Source organism: Hipposideros armiger, unplaced genomic scaffold (assembly GCF_001890085.2).
Source record: "Hipposideros armiger isolate ML-2016 unplaced genomic scaffold, ASM189008v1 scaffold_1055, whole genome shotgun sequence".
NCBI lineage: Eukaryota > Metazoa > Chordata > Mammalia > Chiroptera > Hipposideridae > Hipposideros > Hipposideros armiger.
Window position 1 is genome coordinate 525,741 of NW_017732405.1, and position 9,983 is coordinate 535,723.

At 42.5% G+C, this 9,983-nt stretch overlaps 1 protein-coding gene across 10 annotated transcripts in view; it reads left to right on the forward strand.

The window, feature by feature from the left end:
- Window positions 1-9,983, forward strand: part of ZNF268 (zinc finger protein 268) — a 19,933-nt gene that overhangs the window by 7,993 nt on the left and 1,957 nt on the right. The window contains exons 4-7 of one of the 10 annotated variants that reach the window (XM_019631918.1): window positions 4,830-4,956; window positions 5,270-5,347; window positions 8,043-8,098; window positions 9,034-9,305. In XM_019631918.1, coding sequence (XP_019487463.1) covers window positions 4,830-4,956; window positions 5,270-5,347; window positions 8,043-8,098; window positions 9,034-9,210 — 438 coding nt within the window. In that variant the 3' untranslated portion in view covers window positions 9,211-9,305. The other 9 variants (XM_019631920.1, XM_019631914.1, XM_019631912.1 and 6 more) reach the window with 9 other exon arrangements.

Below are 9,983 nucleotides of genomic sequence, written 5' to 3' on the forward strand. Positions count from 1 at the left end.
AGACAAGTTGCTGTCCTTTTGTTCTTCAGTCTAGTTGTGGAGAACGTCGCTTCACTGGCCCATGTTGGTATTATCATTGCGCTCTTCCCGGGTGAGGCAGATTGGTGGACGGCCGCTCATGGCGGCTCTTGGCAGCTCATACCGGCTGCCAGCCACTCACGGTAGTTTACAGCAGCCCACTGCAGCAGGGGCTGTAGTCTACACCGTCACCAGCGACTCACGGCAGCCCAGCTCCAGGTCAAGCTGTTGTTCACCTTCTTAGCTGTAGAGAGCAGTATCACTGGCCCTCATGTGGGATCTGAATCAGGGCCCTGCTGCTCAGAGCGCACGCTCCCAAGCAAACTCTTTAACGTGCCACTCTGCTGGCCCTTGAGGTTCATTTTTTTATATCTAGAGATGTACAGTTTTCCCAGCACCATTTGTTGAAAAGATTATTCTTTCTCCACTGAACTGTCTCTGTGTCTTTGTAAAAAGAAATCAGGACACTTTGTGTGGGTCTATTTCTAGGCTCTCTTTTCTGTCCCGTTGATCTTTGTATCTAATCTTTTAGTAGTATTACACTTTCTCCATTGTGTAGGAAATCTTACAGTGTGCTAGTAGGAGTGCCCACCTTTCTTCTTCAGATTTGTTTTGGCTATTCCAGTTTCTTTGCCTTTCCATATCTGTTATAGAAAAGCGTGCAGATAGCTACAAAAAGCTTGCTATAGTTTTAATTGGAATTGCAAGTGAATCAGAATCAAATTGGGGAGAATTTATTGAATTTATAATACTGAGTTTCACAATTCATGAATAAAGTGTACCTTTCCATTTTTTACATCTTCGATTTTTTTTTTCAACTTTATTGGGGAACAGTGTATTTTTCCCAAAATCCATCAGCTCCAAGTCAAGTTGTCCTTCAATCTTAGTTGTGGAGGGTGCAGCTCAGCTCTAAATCCAGTTGCCATTTTCAATCTAGTTGCAGGGGGCTATGGAGAGGGGATGGGGGGCACAGCCTATGTGGGAGTTGAGCTGGCAACCTTGTTAAGAGCAGACGCTCTAACCAACTGAGCCATCCATCTGCCCCCCTTTGATTTTTTTTAAACCATTGTTTGTAGTTTTGAGCATACAGATTCTGCACATTATCGTCTTAACCATCTGTTCCCAATTTATTTTATTTGTATTTATTTTTCAATTTTTTTAATTTATTGGGGTGATGTTGGTTACCTAGTTTTCAATTGTACATTCTCATAATACATCATCTATATATTGCATTGTGTGTTCACCACCCAGAGTCAGTTCTCTTTCCATCACCATATATTTGAATCTTAACCATTTTTAAGTGAACAATTCAGTAGTATTAAATAAATTCATAATGTTGAACAACCGTCACCAACGCCCATCTGCACAACTCCTTATCTAGCACAAATGAAACTATACCCATTAAACACTCACTCCCATCTCCCTTCCCCCACCCCTGGCACTACCATCTACTTTCTGTCTCTGTGAGGTTAACTACTCTAGGGACCTCACATAAGTGGAATCATATAGTAGTTATCTTTTTGTAACTGACTTATTTCACTTGATATAATGTCCACAAGGTTTATCCAAATGTAGAAATTACAGAATTTCCTTCTTTTTCAAGGCCGAATGATAGATACTCCGTTGTACATATATACCACCACATGTTGCTTATCCCATGGGTGGACTCTGACTGCTTCCACATTTTAGCTGTTGTGAATAATGCTGTAATGAACATGGGTATGAATATCTCTTTAAGGACCTGCTTTCAATTTTGGGGGGTTTGAGATTTAGTTGGTTTAAGTTTTGTTTCCTTTCTGTGCGCTTGTTCTATCCATTTTTGAATGTGGTATATTTAAATTTCCAACTAGCATTACAAAACTCTATTTCTCCCTTCGATTCTGTCAGATTTTGCTTCATATATTTTGATGATCTGTTATTAGGTATATAACTATAGTTATTATGTCTACTTGCTGTATTGAATCTTTAATAATACATAATGCCCTTTCTTTCTAATGACCTGTTTTGATTTGAAGTCTATTGTGGCCAGTGTTGGTACAGCCACTCCTGCTGTCTTTTGGTTACTATTTGCATGGGATATCTTTATCTGTTCTTTCATTTTCAGTCTGTTTGTGTGTTAGGATCTAAACTGAGTCTATCTTGTAGACAGCTTACAGTTGTCATGTTTTCTTAATTCACTCTGCCAATTTTTTTTCTTTAAAATATTTTTATTGGGGAATTGAGGGATGGGAACAGCGCTGGGGAATTGGAAGGGGCACAGACAAGTTGCTGTCCTTTTGTTCTTCAGTCTAGTTGTGGAGGACGTTGCTTCACTGGCTCAAGTTGGCACCATCTTTGCGCTCATCCCGGCTGAGGCAGATCAGTCGCCGGCTTCTGGATGGCTGGCTCAGGGTGGCTGCTGGCCGCTCACGCTGACTGCTGGCTACACACTGTAGCCCATGGCAACCCACTGCCACAGGGGCTGCAGCCTACACCATCACCGGCAACTCACAGCAGCCCAGCTCCAGGTTGAGCTGTCATTCAGCATCTTAGCTGTAGAGGGCAGTGTCACTGGCCCTCATATGTGGGATCCGAACTGGGGCCCTCTGGCATCCCAGGCCAGCTCTTAACCAACACACCACTCCTCAGGCCCTCTGCCAATCTCTTTTGATTGAAGAGTTTAATCCGTTTACACTTAAAGTGATTACTGATAAGGAGGGACTTATTTCTGTCATTTTGTTATTTGTTTTCTGTATACTTCATAGCTTTTTGTCCCTCACTTCCTGCATTACTGTATTCTGTTGTGTTTACTTGATTTTTTTGTAGCAAAATTCCTTTCTCATTTCCCTTTGTGTAAATTTTTCGTGGTTACCATGGGGATTATATTTAACTTGCTAAAGTTTTAGCACTCTAACTTGAAATTAGCAATTTAACTTCAGTAACATACATACTCTACCCCAGCTCTGTCCCCACCCGTTTGGTTGTTGGTGTCACAATTACATCTTGGTTTTTTTTAAAGATTTTATTGGGGAATTGGGGGAGGGGAACAGTGTTGGGGAATTGGGGAAGGGGGCCAGCCTAGTTGTTGTTCTTCAATCTTTGTTTGGAGGGCCATCTGGCTGCCCGTCGGCAGTTCATGGCCTCTAAGCTCAAGGTGCTGTGTTCAATCTTAGTTGCAGGTGGGCGTAGCCACCATCCCATGCAGGAGTAAAACCAGCAGCCTTGTTGTTAAGAGCACTTGGTCTATCCACTGAGCCATCTGGCGGCAACTCAGCTCATGGTGCTGAGTTCAGTCTTAGTTGCGAGAGGGCATAGCCCACCATCGAACAGGCAGTCTTGTTACACCAGCTGAGCCATCCTGCCACCTGTTGGCAGCTCAGCAACAGCTCAGTTCGGGCGCAGCTTCACAGGCCCATGTGGAAATTGAACTGACAGCCCTGTTGCTCAGAGCTTGTGCTATTAGGCCAACTCTTAACCAACTGAGCCACTCAGCCAGCCCACAATTACATCTTTATATATTGTGTGCCAAAAAATACAAACTTTTCTAAATATAATTATTTTAAATGCATGAGTCTCTTATAACTACGTAGAAAACAAAACGTGGGAGTACTGTCTGTATTCCATCATATATTTCACGTCGTTGTCTAGTTCTCATGTCACCTGCAGGACACATTTGAGCACCTGTTGCATGGCAGGTCTACTGAGTGGTGACTCCCTTTTATTCTTCTGGGAATGTCTTAATTTCTCCCTCACATTTGAAGAAGTTTTGCAGCTAGAGAATTCTTGGTTGACCTTTTTTTTTTTTTTAACCTCTTTGAATATTTGTGTCCTTAGCCCTCTGGCCTCCAAAGGTCCTGATGAGACACCTGCGCATGATCTTATGTGGACATATTCCTAGTATGTCACAGGTCATTTCTCTCTTGATGCTTTCAAGATTCTCTCTGTCTTCATCTCTAGAAAATTTTATTATAATATGTCTCAGTTTTTAGAGACTTCTGAGCTTCTTGGATATTTATATTCATGTATTTTATCAAATTTAGTGTTGTTAGGTTTTTTCTTATTTTAGCCATTCTAATAGGTGTTTAATGGCATCTTATTGTTTTAATTTGTAATTCTGTAATAATGAATGATGTTGAGTATCTTTTCATATTATTTACCATTTGTGTATCTTCATGTTCAGATCTTTCCCCCACAAACTGGCCACTGCTTACAGCTATTGCCCTTTTTATTCCACCAAGTTGTGACTTATTTTCTCTCACAGCGCTCACTTGGGAAGCACCCTTCCCCAGACTCAGGCTGACATTTTCTAGCAGCTGTGTTCCCCTCCTGCTCTGTGCCCGTGTTGGACTCTGTATGTCTTTCATCGTACCTTCCCCATTTCATTTGCATGTACTTAATTAACTCTCTTTCCTCCGCAACGCTGAACGCTTCTTGTCAGCAGGCCTGTTTCATCCTTTTTTTTTTTTTAGCTGAGCTATCCTGCTACCTGTTGGCAGCTCAGCGGCTGCTCAGCTTGGGCTGGACTCGAACCACTGTTGCTCAGAGCTGAAACTCTTGAGCGAGCTCTTAACCAACTGAGCCACTCGGCCGGCCCTCATCCATTTTTATGTCACATGCATCTGGCTGAATACCGCATACCTAGTGTTCTCATGTTGAGTGAAAGGCTGACTAATTCAGTGCATATTGATGGGATGTTTTCCAGTAAGTAAATCATGAAATTCTGCTTTTATCTCAAAGTAGAATGTAAGTAATGGAACCCCTAGGTGTACAGTATGTGTTTCCCTCAAACTCAGTAGGAAAATTTGAGATTGAATGGGAACGTGCCGTTTCAGGGACCGTTGTCATTCACGGATGTTTGTGTGCACTTTACCTGGGAAGAGTGGCAACTGCTGGACCCAGCGCAGAGGCACCTGTACAGGAGTGTGACGCTGGAAAACTATGGCCACTTGGTTTCCCTGGGTAGGTGCTGCTGCCCTGAATGGAGTGCGCGCGACCCCCAGGCTGCTTCTTGGTTGTCTAAAGCTGCAGTGGGCAGGGGGAGCGCGGGGGGAGGACGCCTGTGTTAAATCCTTAGCAAGTTAAGACATATCTATAGGTCTGGTTTTCTTAGTCTCCCTTTGACATCAGAATATGCTAGTTCAGTGGTCTTTATTTTGCCATTACAAAAGGGCAGCTTCATTGTGCTGCCTCTTAACCAAATCTTTCCCATTCTTCAGAGTCCCTGAGTCCTAGGTAGTTTTGAGTCAGGTTGTCTGTGATTTTCCACCCATAGGATATCAACACACTAAACCTGATATCATCCTCAAGTTGGAACAAGAGGGAGAGCTGTGGATGACGCAGGGCCATCCAGGTACGTGACTGTGACTTTGAGACTTTTTCCTTCTTATATAGAATTAGTGTGAATTCCGAAGTGACGTGTACCTCATGTTTTGTACTTCTGTCTCACTGTGACCATTCTCTAAGTTAATCTCCCTTCTGACATTTTGTTTGCTTCTTGCTTTCCCACGGCAATAGGCTCATTTCATTATGCATAGAAGCAAGCTTTCCCTGTTGACACCTCTCAATGTGACTTTCATATCCCTCTATTTCTTTTCTATTTTTAAAATTACATCTTTAAATCCCTTACACTTACATGAGGTCGGACAATTAAGTTCACGAACTCATCCTAGAAAAAGTGCTCCATACCTCATTGCTGAATATCACTATAGTCACCTTCAAAATTCTCCCCTTGGGAAGCTATGCACCAACGCCAGTGCCTAGTCCACCCTTCAAAGCAATTTTGGAACTCTTTCTGGAATGGCCATCAGAGCTGTCATCGTATTCCCCTTGATGTTCTGAATGTTATCAAAATGTCTTCCTTTCAATATTTCCTTGAAGAAGTCATTGGGGGTCAGATAGAGTGAGTAGGGAGGGTGTTCCAATGCATTATTTGTTTGCTTGCTAAAAACTCCCTCACAGACAGGGCTGTGTGAGCTGATGCATTGTCGTGATGTAAGAGCCATGAATTGCTGGCAAAAGTTCAGGTCATCTAACTTTTTCACACAGCCCTTTCAGCACTTCCAAATAGTAAACTTGGTTAACTGCTTGTCTAGTTCATACAAATACGTAATGAACAATCCCACATACCACCAGCCGGATAACACTGAGTGTGGAGAGAAGTACAGAGAGGGGCTAGAAGAAGCCCACTGGGAGAGCTGCAGCCGTGAGCACCCCACATAGAGGCTGCTGGTATCCATGCACTGACATGGTGAGGCCACTACCGGGACTTCTGTGGCAGGGCCGAGTCAGCTCCTGGCTCTTTAGCTAAACTTGATATGTTCGCTGGGGAGAAAGCCTCCCTGGAGCTCCAGACTCTTAAGTTCTGTTGCTGCAAGTTGAATCCCCAGGGATTGCCTTCGTCCAGAACCCAGTAATCATGTTTAATATAGTGTAATCATATTTAAATCATCTCCACGTTTACAAATTCCTGTCTCCTGGTCTGTGGATTTGAGATTCTTTCCCGATTTCTTGAATTCTTTTACCTTTCCCTTGTGATACCATTTATAATCTTCTTTTCTGCCATTGTTGCAAAGAGAATGCTCAACAGAAAATGCATTAGATTTCCGGGGAAATCACACGAAGGAAGTCAGAGATGTGGGAATAAAGGGAAAATAAGAGTGGGTGTGGCACCAACTGCAAGGGTAAGTGAAGGAACTGATGGCAGCACATGCTCACTGTCCTGAGCTCCGGAGCCTGTAAGCACACCACTGACAGCCACACCTGAGCAATCCGGCTTGAGGAAAGAGATTAATTACTCACTGGCACATTTTCTTCTTGATGGAAACTCTGATTTCAGCACATTTTAACAGCCAGTTTCCCTCCCTCACAAGCTGTTGTGATAGAGGTCCCCAAATTTATCTCTCAGTGCACCTGGGAGGCAGGTACAACCCATACTAGGAACTGATATTTGGGAAAATATAACTTGGAAGTTGTGTACAAAGTGAAGAAAAGGGATCAGATTTAGGCGGGAGGAAAACTGCAATGACATAATACGGTGGTCAGCTCTCTGCACATCAACGCGCTGCTGTGTCCTCATCACACCCTTTTCTGGTCAGCACCTTGGCCAGCTCCTTGCTCTAGGACGTCCCGGTTGTGCCTGAGGAGGACTTAGTCTGTATCTTGTTTCCAATCTACTTTGTGTCTTTGGCTTTGGTGGTTTTTTTTTTTACCTTTAAACATTATCCAGACCCATCTTTATTTGCTGCCACCCCACCCCCCAAGAAAACCACGTTTATCTGTTAGCTATTTTTCTCTGGGTATTTGCCCCCATGTATGCAAATAACCAACTTATTCTATTGCACCTTGATTTTTACCCCCAATGATGATAGAAGAGTGAAGATTTAATTCTTTTTCACACCCTCCTTGTCTCTGCCCACAACCCCAACATCCTAATAAAGTTGCTTCATACTTTTGGTTAGATTTATCTTGATTTTTTCATCTTTACAACTGCAATTTGTATTCACAGATAAATCATCCAAGTTTACAGTGGTTTTGGTTCATAAAAAAATTTTTTTTCTTGAATTGTTTTTTCAGCCCAATTTTCTCTGTTCTTGTAATTAATATAGTTTTCATTAATTTAACCCCAGACTCTTCTTTACGTGTCTTTCCTGTTGGTACATTCAGCGAAATCAGGAATTCTGTCAATTTCATTTTCCTGGTGACACCACTCCAGTGTCTTCTGACTTGGTCCAGCGAAACTCGTTCCACTCAAGATCTGGATGTACAGGTTTTATCTTGGACTGTCCTATCAGATTTTATTTTCTATATCTATTCTGTCATCTGTCTTCTTGGTTTGATGTAATGGAGCACTTCTTCCAGTCGCTTCCTGTGTAAGCATTCATGCAATATAAATTTGAGACCTGTGCCTCTGAAATATTTATCCTTTACTCCTGAATGCACTTGTTTTCTCAAGTGATGCTAATGAGAAGTCAGATGCCATTATAAGTTTTGATCCATTATATACATCTTTGGTTGTTGTTTTGTTTTTTTGTCTGTTTCTCTGGAAGCTTTTACTAGCTTCTTCTTGTCCTCAGTATTCTGGACCATCACAGTGATGTTTCTGGTGAGTTTATTTTCATCTATTTGTCTGGGTAGTCATTAGAACTTTATTCCTAAGTAGACTGTAAACTAATTTGCAATGTTTTCTGCTGCTGCTTCTGAGCTTCGTCATGTTTGGCACATAATAGGTTTTCATCAATTATTTATTAAATGAATGTAATGCTTAGAGATCCCATCCAACCTCTTTATATTTTGCCCATTTTTCCTCTTGCTTATTTTGCCTTCTTTACCCATTATGCAAACTTTTAAAACTCAAAACCATCTGTAATTATCAGTTTCCTATGCCTGTTTTTATTCTTTTTTTTTTTTAAAGATTTTTATTGGGGGGAATTGGGGGATGGGAACAGTGCTGGGGGATTGGGGGAAGGGGAATAGACAAGTTGCTATTGTTTTGGTTTTCAATCTAGTTGTGGAGAACGTTGCTTCACTGGCCCAAGTTGCCACCATCATTGCGCTCTTCCCAGGCGAGGCAGATCAGTCGCCGGCTTCTGGACGGCCGCTCACTGCGGCTGCTGGCCGCTCACGATGGCTGCTGGCTATACACAGTAGCCCATGGCAACCCACCGCCACAGGGGCTGCAGCCTACGCCGTCGCCAGCGACTCATGGCAGCCCAGCTCCAGGCTGAGCTGTTGTTCAGCATCTTAGCTGTGGAGGGCAGTGTCACTGGCCCTCATATGTGGGATCCGAACTAGGGCCCTTTGGCGTCCCAAGCCAGTTCTTAACTATTGCGCCTCTCGGTCGGCCCTGCATGTCTTTATTCTTAGTTTTGCTGTTTTCCCCAGTGTCCAGGAGTTTGGGGACATGTGCAGAGACTTTACTTATATTCTGATCAGATATCTGAAACTAAAACAATAACCTCATGACATGGCATTGTTAAGGGAATTTTGTGCTATACCAAAATCATGTTAGGATTTATAACACATTATTTTAATTTCTAGACAAAGTCTGGGAAATGGAGAATCACATGGAATGGCCTCAGGAAAATCAAGGCAAGCTGGGAAATTCTGCAAAACACTGTGAACGTACTGCATCTGGGAAACTGTGTCTTCTTACTACAGATTCTGTTTCCTCGAGGCAAAAGCTTCATAAATGTGGCACACATGGAAAGAGTTTGAGATATAGTATAGATTTTAGTAGTAATTATGCTGGAAAGAATCCTGATGGGTTTCATGTACAACGGGAATCATTCCTCTATTGTCAACATGAACAAACTGTTATGGGAATAAAATACCATGAAAGTAATGAAACTGGAAAAATTGTCAACAAGAAGTCACAACTCATCTGCCAACAGATGTATATGGGTGGAAACCCCTTCGAATGCAGTTACTGTGGGAAGGTTTTCAGCAGCAAGTCACCCCTTGTAGTCCATGAGCGAACTCATGCAGAAGAGAAAACCTACAAATGTAATGGATGCGAGAAAGACTTCAGCAGCAAGGCCTGCCTTACTGCACACCAGAGAACTCATGCAGGAGAGAATTTGCATGAATGCAGTGAATGTGGGAAATCTTTCCCTTTCAATTCACAACTCGTTATACATCAGAGAATTCACACAGGTGAGAACCCCTATAAATGCTGTGAATGTGGGAAACTATTCAGTAGAATAGACCAGGTCATTTCACACCAGAGATCTCATTCAGGGCAGAAACCCTATGGGTGTAATGAGTGCGGGAAAGCTTTTGGGTTGAAGTCACAGCTCATTATACATCAGAGAATTCATACAGGAGAGAAACCCTTTGAATGCAGTAACTGTCGGAAAGCCTTTAATACAAAGTCAAACCTTCTGGTACATCAGAGAACCCATACAGGGGAGAAACCCTATAGTTGTAGTGAGTGTGGGAAAGCCTTTACATTCAAGTCACAGCTCATTGTACATCAGGGAACACACACT